Consider the following 26,527-nt stretch of genomic DNA (forward strand, 5'->3'; position numbering starts at 1 on the left):
AATTTTCCATTATTAGTTTATTATTTATTAAATTGGAGGAAGAAGAAGGTGGAAGGAGTTAGGCCACCACGTATTATCTATGTAGGATGCTTTGACGTTCGCTAACGGCAACTTGACGTTCCTTATGTCACCAACTCTCAACACGTAACGACCGTCATCTCTGACGTAAGCCTTATCAACCCCGTCGGATGTAGGCCCCCACTCTGCAACCACCGCCGGCGATCGTTTCCGGATCCTGCTGTCCCAAAGCCTCACTGCCAAATTCCCCGATGCGCTCTCTCCACCTAAAACCACGACCGCGGGCGATGCTGATGCGCAAGACATCACCGGAGCCGGAGGGTTGCCGGAGGCAACGGAGCAGGTTCCCGGTTCCTCATTGTGATCGTAAACAGATTCGTCGTCTGAGCAATCAGAATTATCAAAACCTAACCTCAGCCCTAATCCTATGGTGTCCCATAGCTTCACAACGCTCTTGCTGTTGGCGATTTCCGCAAGCGAGAAGAGGTCGCCGATGCTTCGCCGGCGCAAGAATCCTCCGTCATCGTTGCTTGTGCCTCTAACACGGAAATATTCTCCATCTCTGTGTTTAGCTGTGTCTTCTTCGCTTTCATCTTCGGGATCGGAATTAGACGAGGATACAGAAACGACATCGTCTTCGTCAATGTCACTAAAGTCATCGTCATCGAGGATGGAGGAGAGAGAAGGAGCGGTTTGGCTGAACCTGATGATGAGAATGTTGGTGATGGTGCGGAAGGTGGCGAGGAATGCGATAACGAGAACACCCCATTTGCAGAAGGAGTAAATGGAATTTGTGAAAACGTAATTAGGGTTTTTCTTTTGCAGAGAGATTATTGCAGTTTCGAGATTGTTGTGAATGGAAGGAAGTTGCATGTTTTAATATGGTTAAGCTTTTAACTAAGAAAAAAGAGAAATGAAAGGGTGATTTTATAGGGAAAATTAGTTGTTAGAACTTAGAAACGAAAGAATATTCGTTCCGTCTAAGAAAAAGGTGATGGTTTGATTGAGTCATTGCTTCGCTGTTTAACTTTGCTTGTTATCTTTTTTGCCAATTATATGTCTATGTGTCAACTGTCAAGGGTGAGATTTGATTATGAACTTATGATATACAGTCAGATTTGAATACACGCCTATTCGCATTGTATATTGTGTGGTCCAAACAAATAGGGGAACTATATATATTATTATATTAATGCTACTAATTTATCCATGTGCGTCTCGTGCGTAGTAATATACAAAATCTTTAATCTAACTATTGCTGGCCCCCATGGAAACGTGTAATACTATTAGGGGAACTGTGTTTCACCGAAATTTCCCTAATTCGTTATCCTTATTACTTGAGGATATACATACAAGGAAAATTTTATAGTTGCCTTGTTTTAATTTGGGTAGATTTCTTTGCATCTACACTATATCCTTAATCGGCCAAAGTATTATTATTAAGAAAAGTACTTAGTTAATCGTTATAACAATTTACCAGTGGCCAAGGTGATGCTAATAACAATGGTTAAAGATTGCACAAATTAAAGGAGAACGCTAACCTAGCTTTTGTGAGCCTCTATAGGGTAACAATTTCACTTTTTTGTATCATACGATATAAAAAAATATGTTATTTATACACTAAAATTAATTATTATATTTTTATATTATACTTCAATAATCCAAATCAACTACATACAAAATCCTCCACGAATGATTTGTGGCCCTTGGAAGAATCTATATTATTATTTGCGGTAGAAGAGGCGACAGCAGGTTGCAATGATTTCCTTGTGGCTCCTTGATGTGATAATGAGTGCGCTGACACTACATCATATCCGGCAAATAGGAGCGGTTATGGTAAAGATTAACAGCGATTTTTAACTGCTGTCAAACGGATAGCAGCGGTTGAAATATTCGCTAAAAGATAGCATGCGGCTAAAAGCAATCATTGGAACAATTGCTGCTAAATGGTATTTTGCTGCGGTATAGTTTTGCAGCGATTCTTTCCGCTACAAAATCGTAAAAATATGATTGCTTGGAGATGGCAGCGGTTAACAACCGCTGCAAAATGCTATCCGTTGAATTATTCTGTTAAGATATAGCAGCGGATCTAAAATCGCTGCCAAATGTTGAGTTACACTTTTTTTAAAAACCTGAATTTACACTAAAATATGCCCATTCTTTTATTCTTTATACGTTCTTCCACTCAGTTGTGTTAACTTATTAAAAAACACTAACAGCGAATCAAACTATAAATTACGAAACAAAACAAAAATATATGCAAAAGTGAATCATTATAATAGTCATTTGAATTCAGTGCATCGATGACTGTAAAATACATATAAAGTCACCAAAATAAAAAACTACAAATAAATATCTCAAAAGTCATTATGATAGTGAAAAATTAAAGAGTATTCAGATTACAACATTGATAATTCAAATCAGTAGCTGCCCGCACATCATCTTGCATGGGATGAGGTTGGTGCACTTCTCAAAGAATCCAAATCTGTAGCTATTTCAGGTGGCAAATTTACCTCCTTGTTGCTAGATTATGTATCTTAATAAATTTTTCATAGTCTGCATTTTTGTCTTATCCTCTGCTGCCTCTGCCTCCATTCTCTGTCTATTTGCCTTTTCCTCTGTTGCGTCTGCCTCCATTCTCTGTCTCTTTGTCTTTTCCTCTGCTGCTGCTGCCTTAAGTTATGCTGCCTCCGCCTTAACAGATAACAATCATCAAATTATATTACAATCATCAACACACAATCATATAACAGACAACACTATATTACCAGAAACATGTCACCATTCTGGAACTGAATTTAAATTAATTACTTCTTCGTGTCTCTTTCTTGCCATCATTTTCGAACCTCCGGTGTGTGTGTACAGTTGCTTTGAATGATTAATGACATTTTTTTACACTTCTTCTACACACAAAATGACAAACATAAATATTATCGGGATAAATTACTACACTTTTAATGGTTTTATAAGTCAGGCATGTACAACTTTAGGAAACACAAAAAAGGATAAGGCGACGAACTTTTTGGTAGTAGTTTTTTCACTATCACAATAAATTCAGCATATTTAGTAGTAATTCATAACGATTTATATTAGAAAACAACGAAATATCAACTAAATATTTGTTGGAGATGGCAGCAGTTGTTAACCGCTGCAAAATGCCATCCGTTGACTTATTCTATTAAGATATAGCAGTGGATTTAAAACTACTGCCAAATGTAGAGTTACACTTTTTTTTTTTAAAAAAGAACCCGAATTTACACTTAAATATGCCAATTCTTTTATTCTTTATACGTTCTTCTACTCAGTTATGTTAACTTATTAAAATAACTAACAGCGAATCAAACTATAAATTACGAAACAAAACAAAAATATATACAAAAGTGAATCATTATAATAGTTATTTGAATTCAGTGCATCGATGACTGTAAAATACAGATAAAGTCATCAAAATAAAAAACTACAAATAAATATCTCAAAAGTCATTATGATAGTAAAAAATTAAAGAGTATTCAGATTCCAACATTGATAATTCAAATCAATAGCTGCCCGTACATCATCTTGCATGGGATGAGGTTGGTGCACTTCTCAAAGAATCCAAATCTGCAGCTATTTCAGGTGTCTAATTACCTTTTTGTTGCTCAATTATGAATCTTAACAAAGTTTCCATTTTCTGCATTGTTGCCTTCTCCTCTGTTGCCTCTGCCTCCATTCTCTGTCTCTTTGCCTTTTTCTCTGCTGCTGCTGCCTTGAGTTTTGCTGCTTCCGCCTTAAGTTTTACAATCTCCATCTGATACTCCTCAATCTGTACACCGTAGTCAGACTACTGTGAAATGTTACGAAAACACTGACTGGGACATGGACCAAAACCGAGTCCACGAACTTTTCCTGGGTGCTCCTTCCCAAGCACTTGTGCAAGGGAATCATTCTATGAAAATTCCTTGTTGGAGGGATCTTGGCTCTCAATAAGTTCAATTGCTTCCTGTAAACATGTGAGATCCAGATTTACACTAATTTAAATTCAATGGTAGTAATTGCAAAGAGAAATTTGAAAAAGTAAAGCAGATGATTTACCCCAACCACACGCGCATCTTCATTCATATACGAACTATTCTTTTTTTATGACTCATGGTCCATCCTTCTCCTCTACCAATAGGCCTTCCCTGTTGTAGCTCCTATAACAATCATCAACACACAATCATATAACAGACAACACCATATTACCAGAAACACGTCAACATTCTGGAACTGAATTTAAATTAATTACTTCTTCGTGTCTCTTTCTTGCCATCGTTTTAGAACCTTCGGTATGTATGTACAGTTGCTTTGAACGATTAATGGCATTTTTTTTACACTTCTCCTACACACAAAACGACAAACATAAATGTTATCGGGATAAATTACTACAATGTTAATGGTTTTATAAGTCAGCCATGTACAACTTCAAGAAACACAAAAAAGGATAAGGTGAAGAACTTTTTCCAGTGATTTGCCTCTATTCCTGCTAACTTACACTTGAGGTTTTCCTCAAAAGTCTCATAAACCTCATAAACCTTATGGAACAAATGATTTCTTGCGTTCCTCCAAGAACTTCCTATTCTTTGTACAATTCCCCGCTTTATGATATCGTCCTTATCACGCTTGAGGTTTTTCGCAACAGTCAGTTCTTCGTCATAAACCTTATGGAACAAATGATTTCTTGCGTTCCTCCAAGAACTTCCTATTCTTTGTACAATTCCCCGCTTTATGATCCCTCTTCCATCGTCCTTATAGTGGAAGACTCGCTACAAGTAGTTCAGATCATAAGATAACACAATAAAGATGATAACGATATTGACATCAGTGCTTTCACACCGTCATTGTAACCATTAACTTTAACTCCAAATCCATTCTACATCACAGAAGAACCTATATACACGATTCATCAACACAACACACAAACAAATATGATTGAGAACTTTCCACCATGAAAACTTTATCCTAAAGGCTAAGTTCAAAATGCAAGTTTGACAACCAATATAAGCATATAAATAGCAAGAATCACCTCCAATATAAGCATGCCTAATCACCTTCAAAGTATGAACCGAATCCCCCTTGCTCGACCAGCTTAGTAGTGATCAAATATATATCACTTCATTTAATAATGATTCTAGTTACTAATACAATCCGTTAGAAATTTTTTACAAATGAACCCTTCAAATCCTATTAAAGGAATCAGGCTGAATCTCTTTTACAATAGCTTTCTACAGGCATGGACTACAATAACCAAGTTGAAATGTGAAGGGATTTTTGGTCGGGATGGTTGACAAGGAGCAAACCAATATAGTAAGATAAAGAAAATATATAATCATTAACCACCTCAAACAGACTTACATATTATCAAACGACACATCATTAGACATGATTGATTCTCGGCAACAAAATTCAAAGAAGTGAACAAAAAGAAACCCAACATGCACTATTCTTCTCTAATTTACCAGGCTAAAACAAAAAAATAAAAAACCAAATGGTTCCACCTACTAATAGAGAATAGCAGCACATAAAAACAGCAACCCCATAGTTAGGAAATAATTAAATAATCTCTCAACAAATAATTAAAACCATAAAACATTCAAAATTTCAAAGTTAGAAAGGTAACAGAATCAACTACGAGCATATGTGTTCCATATTTATTTTCCCCTGCCATTTTCATTTAACCGGAAATCATAACCTATAGCTGCTCACTCTCTAATTGTTTACAATAGGAGCAGCTTTAACATTCTCATGAGATTTCTAAGTTTTTTCATTATTATTGTTATTATTATTACTACGACTAGTATTTACATTGTTATACATGAAGGACCAGATTAATTGGGGATTGAGTTATATAATAATGTACTGCAAATTACACTATACAAAAAAGTCATTAGAAATTATTCGATATTCTATAAAAAAATCTATACAGTCGATATCATGTGTGTGCATCTTAATCTTTTCTTGTAGTGTTCATTTAATAGATAAAAAAAGCATTTTACACTAAGCATTGGTAACGCCTTACTTTATAAAAGAAATACTAAACATTACCTTAAACTGGTCAAAGGCATGCTCCTTGGAAGCCTTGCTCATTGTCCTCCAACTTTTTTCAGAAATTGGTAACTGTTGAAAATCATATGCCAATGTCCCCAAGAACCCGCTCAATAGGCCCGCTGCTTGATAAACTTGTTGCAACTCTCTGTTATGGTTTAGCACGATCTTCTTTCCAGGAGGAAGTGCTAATGCCTCCTTAACAGTCAGCTCCATACAATAAGTCACACCATTTTTTAACAGAGGGAACGAACTTTAAATGTTAGTTTACTCAACAAATTAGAATGCACGGATAAGAATAATTACACTTCCTAAGAAACTAGCATCAAAAGAATACCTATGATATCAACAACCCAATAATCGATGTCCTTTTTTTTGCCGTTGGCATTGCCTTGGCGTTCAACTTCATGTGTAGCAAATAAGTCGTCCACATGGTCATCGAACGACTCGACCTCATCCGCCTCCGGGTCATAGTCTTCATCTTCTGAATGGTCGTTTACAACTTCATGTAAATCCGGACGCTTTTTATTTATCGTAAGAGCTCAAGCATCCCGAATGTCACTTGACGGAGCCAGCCGTGCTTCATTGCGCGGTGGTCTAAATGGTATAGCGTTAACCCGGGATTGTCGAGCACCATTGTCGGAATGCGGAGGTGGAGGTACTCTAGCACGTCGCTGTGCACTAGAAGTATTTGCACCCGTATCATGTGTTCCATCCGTATGCTAAAATCAAAGTATTTAGTAAATCAACCAATTTTTTTCAGTATTCCCACAAATTATATTGAATAAAAGTCTATCCTAAAAGGCAAATGAACATGTGATCTAAGTTGTGCATTAAATAACTCACCGGAGTAGCGTGTGTTTGACTATCAGGGAAAGCTACAGCTCCGGCTGCAGTACTAACGGTGTACCGAGGTTTTCTTGGCATTTGACTATTCCTTTACACAACACAAGGTCATTAGACAATTAGCAAAATAACAACAATGTAAAACTCAATAGTGCACAATGATTATATCAATTACATGAATAAAGTTTTAAACAATATAGTGCACTATTTAACAATTTTAATGTCTGAATAGTAGTAAATACATGAAAATAATTAATCAAAAAAAGCTCTGGTATCAACTTTTAAAGGTGCTAATATAGGAGACAAACTTGGTTCTATTAAAGATGACATGGCAAAAATTTTTTATCCCCAAAAAATAAGTCTCCAATTGATGTGAGAAATTAATGAAACTGTGACCTAGAATTATATCAAAACAAAGCGAGCATTACTGTTCTCAGAAATTGATGTTACAAACAATACAGGATGTAATATGTTCCCAGAAATTGGAAAAGCTTATGGGGCTGTATCACATTTTGTACTGACCCCAATGGAAAGAGATCAGACACATCGTTATGTGCTAGTCAATTGCGAGGTCGTCACTCCATTTATTGAGTAAGTATGCACATGTAATCATTAAGCACGATTATAACCAATTTCAAACACTCAGTCGATGGACTAATTTCTTGTTATGTCGTAAAGTACATTTAGGGCAGAAACCAAGCGAAAATTACGGGATCAAACAAGGTCGCAAACTAAGATAGACCGTGTTGTGCATGCAGAATTTCCTCGCCGGTTCAAGCGTGAGGTTCGTAGAAATTTAACCAGACCAACCTATTTGTGCCCTAGAATTATAAATTATAAAGTCCAATTTTTAGACGAACAAACTATAATTTATGGTGCTAGGTTCCAATGGACAGTACTGTCCATTCAAAAGAAATGAAGTTGCTGGCATGTGGTCCCATACTTCAGGCAAGACGTTTTGGGGCATACAACATCAATGGATACAAGTTTAGAACTATCACAAAGGAAGACAGGTTGAAAACACAAAATAGTGGAGTTTATGTGTCATCCAATACAAGAAGTTATGCTAGTATGCGTGACAACAGAGTGGCTGTTGGTAGTGTTCCATATTATGAAAAAATTGTGGACATAATCGAACTGAACTACAGCTGCCATTTCACAGTGGTTTTATTCAAATGTATTTGGGCTGATACAACTACGAGCAGAGGAATCAAACAAGACCATCTGGGCCTTACCAGCGTTAATTTTATTCGTCTAATTTACACCGGTGATCAAGAAGAGGATGAACCGTACATATTGGCATCAGAAGCTCATCTCGTGTACTATGTACGTGATGAAGTAGATCAAGAATGGAGTGTAGTGGTTCATGTAAAATCACGAGACTTGTATGATATGGGAGGAGAGAATGAAGATGTTGAAGCTACTTTTTCTCCTCAGCCCGGGTTGAACATGTCAGCAGCAGGTGACATCAATGATTTACAGTTGACAAAGGATGACGATATAGAAGATCCAGTAGCAGATATTTCTGATAACATCGATTATGTGGCATAGTGAAAATATGGCAAAACATGTACATCATTTTTAGAGTATCTGTGTGTGTTTGATAAGTTTAACAGTGTTCATGATGTACGCAGTTTGCTGGTTACATTACTATATGTGTTTTCGTATTTGAATTAAGATTTCATTTTAAGTTGATTTTCATGAATACCACAAGTTTCTCATTTTTTCCAACAATTTTTGCTTTTAAAAGTTAGTTTTCAAGGATTTGTTGTTCTCATCATCATTGTTATTATTCTTAACCTCCAATAAAGAATATTATGATATCGAGTAAATTATCTTGAATTACGATATTGTTATCATTGACAAATATATTTAATATAAAATGGTGTTGTAACAAGAGTAATGAAAACGGAGGATTTCTCATCATACTGTGTGTAACGGCCCAACTTCCAGCATGTCATGATCATACTAAAAGTTGAACGTTACCAACTTGTTTCCCCAACTTAAGTAATATTTAATAAATATAAGCCTGTTCGTTGTTAACACCTCGCGAGTTTCGAGTAATTTTTTTTTTAAAACAATAGTAGTTTAGAGTCGCATACATAGAGTATAACAACGAAACATGAGTACACACATTTAAGAAATTGTAGAAGGCAATACATAGAATATCACACCACAATATACATCATAATGCAGAAGCAGCTCAGTTATACTAGTAAGGAATTATAACACAGCATCCTTCAGTTAGTGACTCATATAATATATACACATATATACATAAGACGTCCCGGGGCCTGGCCTGTCCAAAAGCCCCTAAGCTGGCACCCAGGTTAGGCTAACTCTATGACATGCCTATTCCCTCTGAGCATGCTAGTACAAGTGAGGGAAACACTCTAAGGTACCGTGGTTAGAATGGACGCCTCAAAAGTCTCCTCGTCTCTGATCCAAAAGCCCCTCACAGAAAACCGTTGGGTAGGTGATGATGCCTGCTCGCTGGTGCCCCATCTGGCTCATTGCTACCAGAAGAGATATCCTCGATCTCAGGGTCACGTACTATATAATTACGTACACAAGGTGCCGCACATCGGATGTAATACTTGTAGTTGCGCACTGGATCGTCGTGGATGTACAGATGATTAATCTCGTAGGGCATGACTCCCGTGTCCATCTGAAGAGGTGTAAGGGGTAAGAACTGGGGAGTTCTTAGTAAGGTCGGGGTTCATAGTTAAGTCCATTTATAATGTCCGCTTTCAAGTTTCTAAATCCTTTGAAAATCGATGGTTTAACAATCAAATATTCAAAACCTTTTCAAAAGAAATCAGTTAATTAACCATAAATCCAAACTTCTTTTCCAGATATAAGAATCTGAAAAGTTTCCTAATGATATGAATGACCAATTTTTATCAATATTTTATTATTATTAATAAAATAATATTATTAATAAAATAATATTTTAATATTTTAATATTAAAATAATAATATTTTATTTAACTTTCAAAAATTACATTTTGACCCCTGAATTTTTTGGAAATTGCATTTTGACCCCTTAACTTTTAATATTTGCACTTTGGCCCCTTAACTTTTCTTTAATTAACTTTCAACTCCAAACTTTTTAATAATTATAATTTGACCCCAAAATCATCAAAACCAATGTTTTTCTTGTCCTTCAAAGACCAAAAATATTTTTCCAAAAGTTCATCAGATTTCAACTTGATTTTCAACTAGTTTTTCAATCTTTTCGGTAACCGATTTTTACCTGATTTTGACCAAACCAAAGAGCAACGGGGATTAGATTTTTGATAGGGGTTTTAGTTTGAAAAAGAACGGAGAAAGAAGCTTAGGTGTTCATGGAAGTTTTCATGGAAGTTCTTCCATTTCTCTCTCAATAATTTCGAATTCTAACTTGTTTAGAAAGTAAAAATGATAGTAATGATGATACATGGGAGAACGTGGGGTTTGGATAAGCATTATCCTAAATTTTGGTGTAAAAATATCTCAAGAAAGGATAATTACGGAAGCTAGATGTATTAGAACACAAGTATTTCTTACTTTTTCCTTAAGAAAGCTTTGCTTGGAGAGCAAGAAAGGAAACATGTGGTGGCTAACTCTGGGAGAGCCACGTGTCACTGGGTGCTGACTCATCAGAGTTTAATAATAAAATATCATTCTGAAGATAATTACGAAAATTAGATACATCAGATTATACTACTTAAGGATAAACATGAGCTTTACTAGTATAAATAATACTAGTAACATGATAATCATGAGAATAAAAGATATATGATGAAGCATTAGCATTGCTAAGTTCATCTAAGAATGCCGGTATTATCCATTACCGGTAGATTTCTAGCTCAGTTATTATATTACCAAATATAGATCAACATTAACCACATTAGAGAAAATAATAATATAATATTTCAAATAAAATAATAATATATAAATATTATATTAATATAATTTTTCTCTCGAAATTCGAGACCGGCTCGTCACATAGAGACAAACTACGGAAATCAGAATTTTGAAATTCGGACCCGAAGTGGTTCAAAAACGCAACTTTTTGCGACGTGCCTGCTTAGATTAGGAGAGGTGTCTAGTGCAGTCAAGCTGCTGACTCAGCAGCTTGATGACATAGCACCTGTGTAGTGGAGGTGCTTATATGCACTAAAATTCCTAAAAATTCCATAAAAATTCCGGTTGATCCCGAAAAAGCGCCGTTTCTTCGAGGCTAAAGGCTAGGCCGTTACACTATGCAGGCACAACATTCGCTAACGAAATGGCTATGACCTCTCCATTCTCTTCATTGGAACATGCAATTACGGTTGCCAGAGACATATGGTACCGTAAGTTGAATGTTAGGTCTTGGTTGGAGGCTTTATCAGGACGATCTTGTTCTAATGAATACTTGGAAACGGCAAACGAAGCTACTGTGCAGGTCTGTTTATTAGCCGTACCCTTAAACACTTAAGTTAAACATTATTTGATTAATAAGTATTTTACTTTGATATATGCGTACAACATTTAACCAATGATAGTTGTTACGTTCATGCTAAATTTTGTAGGAACTTCATGAATGGGGATTAAGATACGAGAAGAAATTTGGCTATATTTTTGTGACATTTGTAGCTGGAAGGACATCTGAAGACATACTTGCTGAATTAAAGGTTAGAAATAAATTTCTAGCATAGAAAGTGAATTACAAAGACACAATATGCTTTACAAAAAAGACCATCAACTATACATTTTATTATGGTTCAGATGCGCTTTAATAACTCGCATGGTGTTGAGTTGGAGATTGCTTCAACAGAAGAATTGAAGTATATAGAACGTGCTATTAGAGAGCTTCTTTCCAAGAAATCTGTCCAAACTACCGATGAAGGAGATGGTAATAGTTAATTTTGTATTTGTTAATGTTGAAAGTCCTCTTTCCATAATTCTGCAATTTTTTTCCTTAATAACTAGGTAATGACCTGGAAGTTATCAGTATCTTTTAAGTATATTTATATATTGTTGGTTGCATGTTCATATATTCAGTGTCAGCTGAATATTCAGGTGAAATAGTTGCTGACACTCTAGATGGAGCAGACACTGATTCAAAAGACGATTTAGATGTTATCTCCTCTGGTGGATATGACATCTCCAGGGATGTTGAGCTCAATAAGGTTCCAGAAGACAATGAAACTTTAAACACCCAACATAGAGAAGATGTCGTACGTGCTGCAAAAGGGGTTTCGATCTGAACAAGTTGCCATAGTTTGGAGATGACTTATCAGATCCGTTATCACGTCACTGCAGCGGATTTCTGACAGAGTATTTCTGGCCAGGTCAATATGATGTTGATGAGAAATTTTGACTCAAAACTTATTTGTCTACTTTAGTAATTATGATTTTTATGCTCCATTGAACTTTGTTTTGAGTTTATGAATTCGGACGTTCACTTGATTTTTATGTTACCATTTATGGTTGAATACTTACTCAAAATGGCTGATAGTGCAAGAGAAAATCTGATACGTAAATTTATTTTTAGTTATTCATTTATAAATATTTTTTTAATTAATTATTTATTTTTTATGTAACACAAAAATAAAAATTTATTTAATGCATTAAGTTACAATATTTGAAACATGTTTTTTCAGTAAAAAAAATTGCGAGGACTAGAATAGTTTTAAGACGGCAATAATGTTTATACAAAAAAAAAATTCAATTTAAAAATAATATTGCAACGGTTAGAAAAAAACCGCTGCAAAATGAGTATCAATGTATTCAACAACTGTACATTTTACAGCGGTTACAGAAAAACCGAAGCAAAATGAGATTATTTGGTAGCGTTCCCTAAAATCACTACAAAACGGGTATATTTCGCAGCGATTACTAAAAAACTGCTGCAAAATGAGATCATTTGGTAGCGCCCCTTGAAACCGCCACAAGAATAGCTGGCAGATTCTATTTAGCAGCGGTTAAAAAAACCGCTGCTAAATCATTATAGTTGTTGTTCATGGTTTCCAGCATGTGGAGTTAAAGATTGTGACGTTTTAATAACCATTCATAACGTAACAGTTACAGGACTAGTAACAGCATATAACTTTCTCAAGTTAGCTTCAATATCTATGGATCTTGTTGTTAAAATATTTAGAAGGTAAGAAAGAACAGTGACTATTGAAACTCAAGACTTATTAAAAAAGACACTAGTAACTAATTAAGAAAGAAAGCAATGTAAAGAAAGACAGTAATGTAATTTTGCACACTGTTATTGTACACTATTACTCTCTATCCTTAAAAGCACAAAAATTAGGAGAATTGATTTCTTGATTGCTAATCCTATCTGAATTACATTGTATTAAAATAGAATGATTATTATTACTAAAAGGTTTACGAGAATAGGTAGAATTGTAAGATAAAGTAGATTTCTCATAAGCATACCTAGGAACTCTGAGATTGTGAAAGGAATAGATCCCATTCCTAGCTATGCCCTGTAAGAGAAACTCCCTGGTAGCCTGATCATGAATAAGGCAGAAATTAGGCCAGAATTAAAAAAAGACACCATTATCAGCTGCAAACTTAGAAACGTTAAGCAGATTTTGAAAAATTTGGGGTACATGGAGTAAATTTTGGGAAATAGATCCTCTCCGGTTTTTTTTAACACTTGAGGAAATGAAGTGTGATCTCTCACCTTTAATTCTATATGTGAGACCAAAAATAAATATGAGAGAGAGAACAGTAAAGGGTTAGATTTAACACTGGACACCATCCAGTTTTTTTCTACTGGAGAGGATCTACTCCCTAAATTTTGTAATCGAAAAGTAACATTAGCATATGGATCATGCAAAATTGAAGAACCATAGTTTTGAATGGCAATACCTGACCCATTATCTACATACACTTGATCGGAGTCATTGTTACTAGTAGTGGAAGTTAGCAAATTGGATGGATCGGGGTCAAGTGATTGCTCGCACCAAAATTTACAAGCCAGGCAGTATCACTTATGGAGGAGGAAGAGCTTATGAGATATGCAGTTGGTTGATGGAAACTTGAAGAGGGTGGTAGAGGTTGAGCATTAAGGTAGGGAGGCTGAGAAGATGAGTTAGGGTTTCCAGAATTAGGATTGAAAGACTGATCAAACCTATGATAGTAGTTCCATACCACATGATCCATCCTTCCACACAGTTGACACTGCATTCTTGTGTTATTGTTGTTGTATCCAAATCTACCTTCTCCTCTACTATTTCTGCCTCCACGTCCTGTTCTAAAAGCATTACCTCTGTTGGAATCAAAATTTTGAGAAGGATTCTGCACATAATGGGCTATATACATGCCAGAGGTTAGTTTCTTGAAGCGTTCAAGCATTTCTTCATGGAAAAGCAAAAATGATTCAGCCTCTACAATCCTAAAAGACCGTCTCTTTGCTATTACGGAATAAATATACACGGTATATTCTTCAGAAAGACCCTCAATAATAGCTTGAAGATGATCATCTTCTGGCACTTCATATCCCACAGCAAATAGAGCGTCAACAATTCTTCTAATTTTGGACAAGTAATTAGCAGCGGAACCTATTTTCTTGCACGATCTCAATTGACTCTTCAGACTTTGAACACGAGTAAAGGAGACTACCTGAAAGTAATCATCACGCCTATACTTCAGAAAATATTGAGAGGTGAATCACTTTATTCTTGAAACAATTAGTCATGGAAGCAACAAGCCATGTTGTGAGGGTTCTATCTCTCTGGCGCCAGGTTTTGTATTCTTCAGATTATGTTATCATTTTCTTGGTAACATTAGTTGTAAACTGCTCAGGAATCTTGGAGGGGTCAAGATGACTTTTAAGACCAAGACTCTTAATAGTGAGAATTGTAAGGTACCTCCATGTAGAGTAGTTATCTTCATTTAGTTTTTCAGCAATTGGGGAGAAGGTCTTCTTTATTAAATCAGAAAGGATGATTCCATTGTGGAGCTAAAACTAATAGGCTCTTGATACCATAAAAAATTCAGAGAAGGTAAGAAAAAACAGTAATCTTAACTCTGAGAAAGAGCAGTGATAAATTTGAAAGAAAAAAAAAATTAGAACAGAAACAAAAACTTATAATGAGAGTAATCAAGCATCATTTCATTTTAGAATTACACACTTGTTAAGCCAAATTTACTATATATACATATATATATATGATACTAATGACTAATTAAAAAAGACAGCAATACAAAAAAAGATAGCAATATAATTTTGCACATTACTATTGTATACTATTATTCTCTATCCTTAATAGTTGTTTCTTGTTTCTTCTCAAATTTAACTTTCTGCCAAGAATCAACTACATATATAACCCAAATACTGTAACATTAAACATATATTATGGGGTGGTTCTTGCCCAATGTTAATCTTTTTTCTCTCTTTTCCGAAAATTTCTTTTAGATCTGGTACTCCAATCATAACCTAAAATCAAACAAAAAGTAACAAAACTAAATATAAAAAGTAACAAAAATTAAACGAAAAGAAGAAGAACTGTGATTTAAAAACAAAAATGTAAAAATCAAAAAACGCAAAAATAAAGATATCATACCTAAAATCAAACAAAAAGTAACAAAATTAAACACATGAAATAGTAAAAATAAAAAATGTAGAAATCAAACAAAAAGAAGGAGTAGAAATTTTCCTTGATGCAAAAACGAAAATATAGAATTAAACAAGGAGAAAAAAAGAGTAGCAAAAACTAGAAAAGGTTATTATAGCGGATGTGGCATAGAATCGCAACGAAGATGGTAATACATATTGCATAAAGAATCGCACCTAAAATTGAAAGAGAAGGTAGTTTTAGCGCGTGTGACTCATGGATATGAGAAGATATGAGAGCATATGTATAAGTGAGAGTGGGAGTATTTTTTTTAGCTTTTAAATTTTTGTATTTATATACGTAAAGTAATACCATAATTTAAATATGTATAAGTGAGAGCATATGTGCATGAAAATAACAAAGATAGAATAATTTAAAATATAAAACATGAAAACAAAAAGAAAAAAACATTGTCATGATGACGAGGCAGAGAGAAAAGAGTTTTTTTTTTTTGAATATTTATCCTTATTTTTTATAATTTCTTTTAAGGATTACAAAAGCTTTAAAAAAATTCATTTTGATCTTTGATAATTAATTTTTGATAATTAATTTTGTGAGACTGGTTTATTTTTTGTCAATGATTTTTTTTACAACATGCTTATGTGACACATTAAAGTGCCTTTAAAACTTAAAAGTAAATTCTATCGCACCGGCGTACCGCTATAAGACCGGCTATGTTTTATGGTACATAGTGTTGGGCGGCCAAAGGGGAGCACGAACCTAAGCTGAGTGTGGCGAGATGAAGATGTTGAGATGGATAAGTGATCATATACGATTGGATAAAATAAGGAACGAAGATATAATGGAGAGAGTTGGAGTATCACCCATTGTGGAAATGATGGTTGAATCGCGTCTCAGATGGTTTGGACATGTGAGAAGAAGACCGATATAACACCCAGTCAAGAGGGTGGATGAGATGGAAGATAGACAAGGGGCGAAAGGTAGAGGTAGACCTAAGAAGACCATCCATGAGGTGGTCAAACGAGATCTACATACAAACGGTCTCCCTGTAGACATGATACATAACAGAGCACAATGGCGTCGTTTGATTCATGTAGCCGACCCCACCTAGTGGAACAAGACTTTATTGTTGTTGTTGTTGTTGCTTATGTGACACATTAATTACTAATATATCTTTTATTTAATTTTTATAAATAAAAATTAAATAAAAATCACTAATATTTTTTAGTTTTACACAATAAATTTAGTCAATATATTTAAAAAAATAACCAAAAAAATAAAAAAACAAACAATTACCCCTAAAAAATAATGAGACTTCTAACAAAAAAAATTTGCCAATCCTAATTGACTCTTAACAGATAACTTAACAGTTTAATACAAAGAAAAAATATTAATAAATAAGTTAACCAGTCTCACAAAAATAAAATTCAAAAGTCGAAAAAGATATTTTTTTTATTGAAGACTTCATTATTTTTTGAGATAATTATTAGAAACCGTTTATAATTTTTTTCTTTCATTTTTTCTGTTTTTATCTTTATTTTTTGGTCCTTAGATGTGACTCAATTTCAAAAATACCTAGCTAAGAAATATTTGTGTAAATCATCTTCAATCTTATATGTAAGTATGTAACTATTATGATTCTTCACTTTATTACTATTATATAAGATATAAGTAGGCTTACCAACGAAAGACATGATATTTAAAAGACAACTGGACAAATAGGAGTTCAAATTTTCTTCCAAAGTTAAAATCCTCATATACTATATAAATATCTTAAAAATATTATTTATATATTAAAATTAATAATCTTATCAAGTAAATGTATTAGTAACTGATTTTAGTGTACATGTATCAAAATTTTTTAAATGAGAAGAAATAACTCTTAAATTTTTACCCAACTTTATTAAACATTGTAAATAATTACAAATAAAAAGTCGAACTTACAAGTATATCCCAATCCCTTGTGATTTCACACAACTCTCCTAATGTAGAAAATATATATGTTAGTTTAATTTATTTTTAATATATATTTTATATTAATAATTAATTTAATAACTAACTTTAGTATATATTTAATATGGTAGAATTATATAGTATGTACATATATGATATTAGATGGCTCCAAAAACTATGACTTCATTCCAAGATCAGGAATATAACGAAGACATAGATTGGTATATCCTGATCACATGCCAAATTGGATAAAACAAATTATAATTCTAAATCAATGTTTATAATTGAATTTCCTCTTGTTTTTAATGATGACGTGGCAGTTATTTCAATATTTGACCACTGAACCGTATGTGTTCCTCTTGAACAGAGTTTTTGGTAATAAATATACAAAATAAATAAATTTATTGAATGCTGTCATAATAAGGAACAAATCATATGTAAATAATTCACAAATATATAATTCAACTTATATAGAGAGAAATGAATCCTATTTATTACTAAAAAGTACCTTAAAGGCAATTGATCTGAACCATAAAGTTGATCTAACGCTCAACATTGGTTACATTTTTCAGAGTTCACACTTCACACTTCACACTGTACACACTCAAGGTCCTTCTAATTCAAAGTTTCACACATACATCATTTGCATCATTGTTGTTTAGTAGCAGAGAAAAATGGAGTGTTACAGAATGCAGGTAGTGGTTATAGTCTCATTGATGCTTCTGTTTCCAAACACACAAGGCTGGGGAGAAGATGGGCATGCCATAGTTTGCAAGATTGCTCAGGTGACTCATTCATTTGGAATCTATGTTCCAACATCACTTTACTTACATACATCATCATGATTGTTCTCTCTTCCTTTCTTTCTATCTCATAATGTGGACAGTCTCGCCTTGGCGACACCGCATCGGAGGCTGTAAAGAAACTGCTGCCAGAGTATGCAGAAAATGACCTGGCGAGTGTATGTTCTTGGGCTGATCATGTCAAGTTCATATTCCATTGGTCTTCAGCTTTGCACTTTGCTGATACACCGGACAATCTCTGCAATTTCCAGTACAACCGTAAGTTATTAACTTGGTTAGTTCAATGTAAATGATTCAACACTAACTTTAAGAATAACTTGGTCAGGGGATTGCAAGGATCAGAATGGAGAAAAGGGAAGATGTGTTGTGGGAGCTATCAACAATTACACCAACCAGCTTCTTAGCTATGGAAGAAACAAAGTTCATTCTCAATGTAAATCCTTCTTATGTAGAGATTTTCTTTGCTGACAACATTAAACAAATTCTTAGCTTGTTTGAAATCACTCTGATATGGTATGAATTATTTATCAGATAACCTCACTCAAGCTCTTCTATTCCTTTCTCATTTCATGGGAGATATCCATCAGGTATATGCATCATGAAACCATTCAAAATCACCCACACATCAAGATTATATATATCTTAGTTTGGCATTTTTGTGTGCAGCCTCTACATGTTGGGTTTCTTGGAGATAAGGGAGGTAACACAATTGATGTTCACTGGTACAAACAGAAGCAAAATCTTCACCATGTTAGTCCTAATTCTCATATCAAATACAAGAACATGATCTATCATATATTTTACTATATAGAGGCTGAATTTTATTGATATCATGCAGGTTTGGGATGATAGCATAATTGAGACAGCAGAAGAAAGATTCTATGGTTCTGAGATAGGCGACTTCATCAATGCCATTCAAGAAAACATTACGGTATTTTGTTTTATGCAAAAGCTAGATGCTGTCTGTGGTCTTAATTTAATAAGTTTAATGTTTATTTCACAATTTTCTGACACAGAAAGAATGGGATTCCGAAGTTAAAGGATGGGAAACCTGCAATTCCAATCAGACAACATGCCCAGATATGTATGTCCCATGATCCCAATGTTTATACCTTCATTCCTTCAAGAAAATTTTGCAGATGCCAATAATCAATTTAACTTTTGCTTTGATATTAATACTTCATTCTTTTTTTTATAAAGAAAATGGCTCTTTGATGAATGAATGAACACTACTACATCATTCTGTCAAAATGATTTAGCATATTATCGACTCTTCGATGAATGAATAGGCACCAGTTTAACACAATTTTGGGAACTAGTTATAAATATATTCACTAGAGGTATTTTTGAAACTTTTAGTAAATTTTAAGGACAAAAATATACTTTATCAAAAAATATACTTTATCCTTATATAAATAACTGATTTAGTAACTGGTTTTTTTATACATGTATATAAACCTAAATCATACTTAGCCTTTTGATTTTGCTTCTCAGATATGCATCTGAAAGTATAAAAGCAGCGTGTCAATGGGCATATAAGGGTGTCACCGAAGGTTCAGTGCTCGGAGGTAAGGCATTAACTAGAGTTATAAACTTATAATGGAAATTAAGCTATTCTTGTTATACATCACTTGTGACATTACCATGAACTGCTCTGCAGATGATTACTTCTTATCACGTTTACCAACTGTCAATTTGCGATTAGCTCAGGGAGGAGTTAGACTTGCTGCAACTCTCAATCGTATTTTTGGCTGATGCCGCATTATGTGTTCATTAATCATGTAGCTTATTGAAATATTAAAATAGGTCTCCAATATATAAATCACAAAACCCTCTCTATTGGAGTATTGGTACCTAGGTAACGAATTTCTCAATTATATTATATTGATATAAGGTATTGAGCTTGCTCATATGTTAAGCCTCACAAGTCTTCATTTGCTGTTATTACGAGTATTTGTTACTTGAATCTGCCAATGTGGTACATTTACAGATGTTTATGTTATTTTGTTATGATATGTTTCATTTAAAGCTTAATAAAGTATATATAAACGTGTATGTGCACCGTGATGTGCATCTATCATAAGTCATAACTGAGTATGGATAAATAAAAGCCAAAAAATGGGGTTCGAAAAGTTTTGCAAAAATATTGCACCTGCTTACAGTAATTACTAATCACAACTTGCAAAAAACATAGTCCAAGTAGCTAAAACGAACCAAACAAAGGACCAAAGCAAAGCAGTGAGATGTGATCAAGTTCTAATTCCCATGTCCTAAGTCAACTGTGATTTTCCATCTAGTGTACAAAATTCGAAGGCATTGGATCCCAATTCGATGTTCAATCCATTGGGGAATTTGTTTGGTCAAGAACCACCACTCGCATACCTCCAAGCAGCCAACCATGCTGTTCTGGTTTCAGGATTGAAACTTGTGGCAGTAAACATGAATATGGTCATTGGCATCAAGTATTATGATGAGAGAAATTGTCTCATTTCAACGTGACCTTTTTCTGGCCTCCTCTATGTGGAACATAAGCTGCAAGAACTTAGACATAAGATTACTAAACTAAGAAAGGAAGCAAAGAGAATAAAAACTATTTGGAATGATGAACAATGCAAATGACGAAAATTTCACACCTTTGTTTCCACGAAAAATGTGATAAACATTGCACCGAGAACAGGCAGCCCTGAGTGATGGAATTACCAGATTAATTTTAAACTGTATTTAACTGCAACGAAGTTTAGAAGACTAAAAATATTAATCTCATAATTAATATTATTCTACATATTTAAGGAATAAAAAGATGTATTAACTGCTACCAAGGGAAATGAAAATTCTATTGAATAACAATCCAATCCAATATTTATATATACAACTTGAAAAACATTTATCTTACGTTTTCATTTTTTTTCCTACTCAGCCTCGTTTCTTTACGAAAAGATCACCGAGATATAGAAGCTTACTGCTCTTCATCAGTAAAATCAGGTTCCGCAGGCTTCTGAAGCAGCATGGGTGGTATTCTCTCCGGCATCCTTGTCTTCCTTGTGTGGTTATGGCACAACAATCTAAGTGCATTGGCAGCAAACCTGGAGGCATATATGGTGGCACCTAGACTTGGTGAGCTACCACCTACCTTTATTTTTTATGCAATTAATGCAGTCATCCAATCTTAAAGAGACCTTTGTAGTTGCATATGATTACATGACAAAGTAGGTGGAGAAACTTACTCTCATCAGCAAAGCCAAGCAAAGATGGCGCTTAATGTCCCTTCTCAAATCCTTTGGAAGATTGCAAATCAAGTTATCCTCATCAACACCTCTGGTTTCTTGCCATTTGTACTGCTCATATTGTCTGATTTGCTGCCTAAGGCTGTCAGGGAGGAGTCTATGAGACATCCGCTATTCTGCATCTCTCCTTTTCACCCTCATCTCCTCTAATGTTGTTGTTGATTGCAAATATGTCTGTTAGAAAATAAGTATAATTGCATAATATTAGTCAAGATGCACAAGCACCAATTGTTTACTTGTACAATACACTGCTAAACATAGAGTACAAAACTGCAGATACACAGATGTCTTAAATGTCAAAACTGCATATTCCTGATAACGAATGAAAATAATACCAACCCAGCGATGGAAATGAAAACTGCAAATCAGATTTCCCACACAAAGGTACTCATCAGGTTTTGACCAACAGAATGCAATTTAAGCACCAATCTCCCCCAAAAGAGGATGGAGGGAAAATGATAGAAAATCAGATAACAAGTGATCAGATACAGTCATATCAAGCACTCCCCCTACACCTCTACGTTCATCAAGCCATTAAAAAGATACAAAATGCTTTCGATGATATAATCTTTCTCAAAGTTCCATCCATTCATTTTTAACCCAAGGGAGGGGGGAGTAGAATCAGAAATGTCAAATAACTTGTTATATGCTCATTTATCTGCAAAGTACATGAAGAGATTTCATGTTCAAAGCACAAATGTATAAGCTAAATTTACAAACAAGAGGAAAGCTCTTACAAAATAGAATAGAGGAAAATTCAACTAAAAGACTTCAAAAGTTTAACTGAGTTCAGTTCAGCAGAGAAGATTCAAAAGTCAATCCAATAACTAGTAAAATTATAAATTCATAATCATATTCAGAACAAAATAGAGGAATATAGCAGATTGAAGTTTGAACATTGAACTTTGAACAGAAGTAGGAGGGGACTATCAGAAGGGGGAAAGAGGAGGTTTGCGGCTTACCTAAACCGGCGGCGCCACGGCGAAGAGATTGTTTTGGAGATGGTGCTTTCTAATGGAACCACGTAAAGCCTCGTCATTGGACCCCAATCGAGCAGCAAGCCGATTATTGAGGTCAGGTTTAACCTTTTTCGGTCCAATGCTTCGTAAACCATCATTTGGCGCAGCAGGGATGACACAAACCTTTGAAACACCACAGCGTGGGGAACAAGGAAGGGCGAGCGGACCGGTTTCGAGACCTTTTGCCTGGATTAGGATTTGTTCATCATTTTTGGGGCAACTTTGACGCTGAAAAACGAAGAGCAAGGATAGCCGATTAATTGAAAAAAAAATAAAACTTAAATATAATTAATTTTATATAAAATTAATAATTAAAAATAATTAAATAATTAAATAATTTAATATATTTAATTATATTATCACCTAACAATTTTTAACTATAAATTTAACGTGAAATTAACACCTTAGTTTTCACCAATAAAAAATTAAAAAAAAGTGAAAGATTATCATCATAGTTGAATATCATGGAATGCATCACGTAAAAACAAAATATCCTTTTGTTGATTGATTGATTCCAATTATGATTTTATTTTTGCCCAACTAGAAGTACTCTCTATTCACAATTTTGCTATAAAAGGATCCTAACTATTCTCAATTTTATCAATTTAGTACCTATTTTTGAGTTTAATATAAGAATAAATAGTTAAATTTATCTATAAAAAATTATTTATTTTTTAAATTAATTTTAAAAGATTTTTTAAATTAAATTTGTTTTTAAAAAATATAATATCAAGTTAATTACATTGATTCTTCTGTCATTCTTTGGTGACGGAAATAGGTTAAATAATACTACAATATATATTTAAAAGTTATAATTAATTTTTAACATGATAAACTTACGAAATTAGATCAATTCAAAACTTAATTGAGAAGAGACCATGAGACATTAGAATCTCTCAATTTGAATTAATTTAACTTAATTTTATAAATTTATCATGTTAATTACTAATTAAAATTATTAGATATGTTGTTGTGTCATTTAACGTACTATATTAATAAATTCTGACATCGTTCGAAATAAAAGTAACGAAATAACGATGATGACTAATTTAAAATTTTTGAACGATGAATTTAATTAAAAAAAAATTTTAATATGATCAATTTAAAAAATATGTAATTTTTGATAAACTAATATGTACTTTTGACTTCAACGGACATATATGCTTTACCTATACATTTAGTGTCATGTATATCACGCTCGTCACAATTATAAAACATGCATGTGACTAGCTAAGAATTTGCTAGTGTGTTTAATCCATTATTTGTCATATAAACCACCACTTCCAGATTAAAAAAATTAAAGGCAACTCACAAATATCAACCTTATCCACCATGCACCGTCACATAACTTTTTAAACTTAACCTCATCCATTCTTTATGCCTAAGTGAATAGCCCTTTCAATGATAGGTCCTTCATATAGTTATATTCCACGGTGCACACTGTTCCCATGTTATATATCATGAACAATGGAAATAATTAATGAAAAATGATATTTGTGTTATTTTTATATATGTATGTTTTTCTATACTTTTTTGTGATATAAAAAAATAACTCTTTATCGTTTTTCATTTATAAATTATTTTTATTATTAAGGATAAAGATTATACAAAAAAAAGTATATATAACATTTTTCTTATTTACAAATCCATTGCTATTGAATCTTATCTAATGGAGCATGCATAATTTATTGAAATTGGTAGTTATCAGTTGATACTAGATTGAGAGGGTCGTTGGCTCCTCGTACTTGGCACACATGGTTTGGATCTCTGTTTACAGAGGTGCGCCTGTTTAATTTAGACACACGTAACCAAAGGAGAAAAAAAAAATTGAATCTATAATAAACATGAAATAATTTATTCTCTAATTTATGAAATTTTAAAACAATTATCTAAATATCTAAATAATATGCAAGATTGACACAATTAAAACTTGTAAAGAATAATATTACGCAATTAATAAAATTTATTATTTTTTATCAATACTTGACTAATACTTTAAATATTAAATATTAAATTTTAAATCTTAAATTTTAAATTATAACTTTTAATTATATAAAAATAAAATATTAACCTAAAATATGACTAATATTAATAGAAAATATTGTCTCTACTAACATTTTTCACTTTTAAAATTACCATCCCAATTAAAATTCACTACATAGCTCATTCTGAATACTGATGCTTATACATTTCTACAATGATATGAAGAAGTGATTTTTCATTCCATTAATTTAACTAGATTGTTATCCATTTAGTCACTAACTTACTCATCCATTATTACATAGAGGTGTATGTATGAAATTGTCCCATGTGAGGAAAATAAATGAAACAGCTAGCTGCCTCAGAAAACATACAAGTGTCCCTACTTACCAATTCTTCACCGTACATTGTATTTCTCCATTGCTGTGTAGTTTTCATTTAGTTTAGTTCAGTCAAAGACGTTACTTATTTGGAAATTAAATCCATCTTAGGCTCTTAGCAACAGTGAGCTATGTATGCCTATGCGGGTCCCATGAATTCATTCATTTTCAAGTCTTAAACTCTTTCAAATCACACCTTCTCAATGTTATTAGTCGGTCAACAAAACTTAATTACTTAATAAACAAAGTACTATTATGATGAGGAAAAAGAGCTACAGTAGTATATAATATAAATTATATTATTGTTACTTTTGAAGAGAAATTCTTCAATACAGAACCATTTTTCTCTCTTGATTAAAAAAGAGATCAGACTGTGATTGTTGGACTAAAACAAGTGATCAAGACCCCTTAATTACTTGAATAAGGTTATATATTATGGGTCACAATGTCATAGAAACACAAAAATGCTAATACAGTACAATTCATCGCTATAGAGTCAACCAATTATTATTCCTTGAAAATAAATATATACGAATGTGTATAGCTAGATTCTGAGTATTAAACTCACAAAAATTTGAGGGCTAATAATTTTAATTGATATTAGTTAATATTTTTGGATAACAATCTAATTGTTCAATACTTTTAGATAATATTTTTAAATATTATTAATTAATTATTGGTAAAAAATAATAAATTATGCTGGTCTTATAACATTGTTCTTAAACTATGGCCTAAAAATGTTAAATTTTCTGCACTAGATAACCCTTAGCATAGAACCATTTCAATTCTTTAGGTGCTTGACAAATCAATAGAAGTAGAAGAAAGTGCCTGTAACTCAAGCCTTCACAATCAAATACTATAGAAAATTCTGGTTTCTACAAAAGTTATATCTCTTAAAGAATATATATTAGATGATTGATTAGATTGTTTCAGTGTATGGTATTGAGAAATTCTTTATGCATTAAACCTAGAACTTATTTACTTGAGAAAGAACCTTTATTAGTATGTTTGTCTTGGATTCTGCTATAGGTCAGAATCGATTCTAATAAAAGTGCGTTGAAAACCCCGTTCCTTTAAGCATATATTTCTTGATTTGCCGATTCTGTTACCTTTCTTAACAACATAACATCACTATGTTCCATTTTGTTTAACTTCCTTGTGTTTTGATCCATGATTACAGAAGCATCATCATCATTTCTAATATTAGATTAGATAAAGCTAAGTATAGACTATTTGATCTAATCTTTAACACTTCATCAAATAATAAAAAAGAACACTATATTAACATATACATGGCATATATGTATGTTATGTTACTACTAATATTATATTAAAAAATACCATTGCAATGGATTAACTATATCCATTATGATGGATGTTACAGCATAAGTAATCATAATTTAGTCGATAGTTAAGAATCGTTAGACGATGATTTAGTCAAACTTGTTAAATCATTGGATTTTCAAATATCACATTCACATGAAGATAACTGCATGCGAGTTTCTAGTTTAAAAGAGTACACAGTCTCTCACACTTTAGGTTACTGGTTACTGTTTGTAGCAGCTAGCTAAGACATATAGGGTGTTGCACCCTACTCTACCAAACCCATTTACGAAATTC

General features: G+C 33.3%; 4 protein-coding genes across 14 annotated transcripts; 2 read left to right on the plus strand and 2 right to left on the minus strand.

The window, feature by feature from the left end:
- On the minus strand, positions 28-891 carry LOC110266982. Its single transcript, XM_021112094.1, has one exon. The coding sequence runs from the start codon at positions 889-891 to the stop codon at positions 28-30; it is 864 nt and encodes a 287-aa protein (XP_020967753.1).
- On the plus strand, positions 11,198-12,161 carry LOC110266983 (uric acid degradation bifunctional protein TTL-like). Its single transcript, XM_021112095.1, has 4 exons — positions 11,198-11,356; positions 11,484-11,585; positions 11,680-11,806; positions 11,956-12,161. Exons 1-4 carry the CDS (start codon positions 11,198-11,200, stop codon positions 12,159-12,161), a joined length of 594 nt encoding a protein of 197 aa, XP_020967754.1.
- LOC107618947 (endonuclease 2) lies at positions 17,938-20,254 on the plus strand. Its single transcript, XM_016321142.2, has 9 exons — positions 17,938-18,226; positions 18,328-18,502; positions 18,570-18,677; positions 18,776-18,831; positions 18,911-18,994; positions 19,083-19,175; positions 19,261-19,328; positions 19,739-19,812; positions 19,905-20,254. The coding sequence occupies exons 1-9, from the start codon at positions 18,116-18,118 to the stop codon at positions 19,997-19,999; spliced, it is 864 nt and encodes a 287-aa protein (XP_016176628.1). The 5' UTR covers positions 17,938-18,115; the 3' UTR covers positions 20,000-20,254.
- On the minus strand, positions 20,364-22,805 carry LOC107618946 (putative cyclic nucleotide-gated ion channel 13). 11 transcript variants are annotated; one of them, XR_002353799.1, is made up of 5 exons: positions 22,491-22,805; positions 21,469-21,702; positions 21,138-21,327; positions 20,878-20,927; positions 20,364-20,776 (listed from the first exon to the last, which is right to left on the minus strand). XR_002353799.1 is itself a non-coding variant. In XM_021111069.1 (5 exons), the coding sequence occupies exons 2-5, from the start codon at positions 21,634-21,636 to the stop codon at positions 20,735-20,737; spliced, it is 414 nt and encodes a 137-aa protein (XP_020966728.1). In that variant the 5' UTR covers positions 21,637-21,702; positions 22,491-22,805; the 3' UTR covers positions 20,366-20,734. The 11 variants fall into 11 exon arrangements, 4 of the variants coding, with proteins under 4 accessions (XP_020966728.1, XP_016176626.1, XP_020966729.1 ...); XM_021111069.1 differs by having other exon boundaries at positions 20,366-20,785; positions 21,205-21,349; XM_016321140.2 differs by having other exon boundaries at positions 20,366-20,785; positions 21,205-21,374.

Source organism: Arachis ipaensis, chromosome B09 (genome assembly GCF_000816755.2).
Source record: "Arachis ipaensis cultivar K30076 chromosome B09, Araip1.1, whole genome shotgun sequence".
Lineage (NCBI taxonomy): Eukaryota > Viridiplantae > Streptophyta > Magnoliopsida > Fabales > Fabaceae > Arachis > Arachis ipaensis.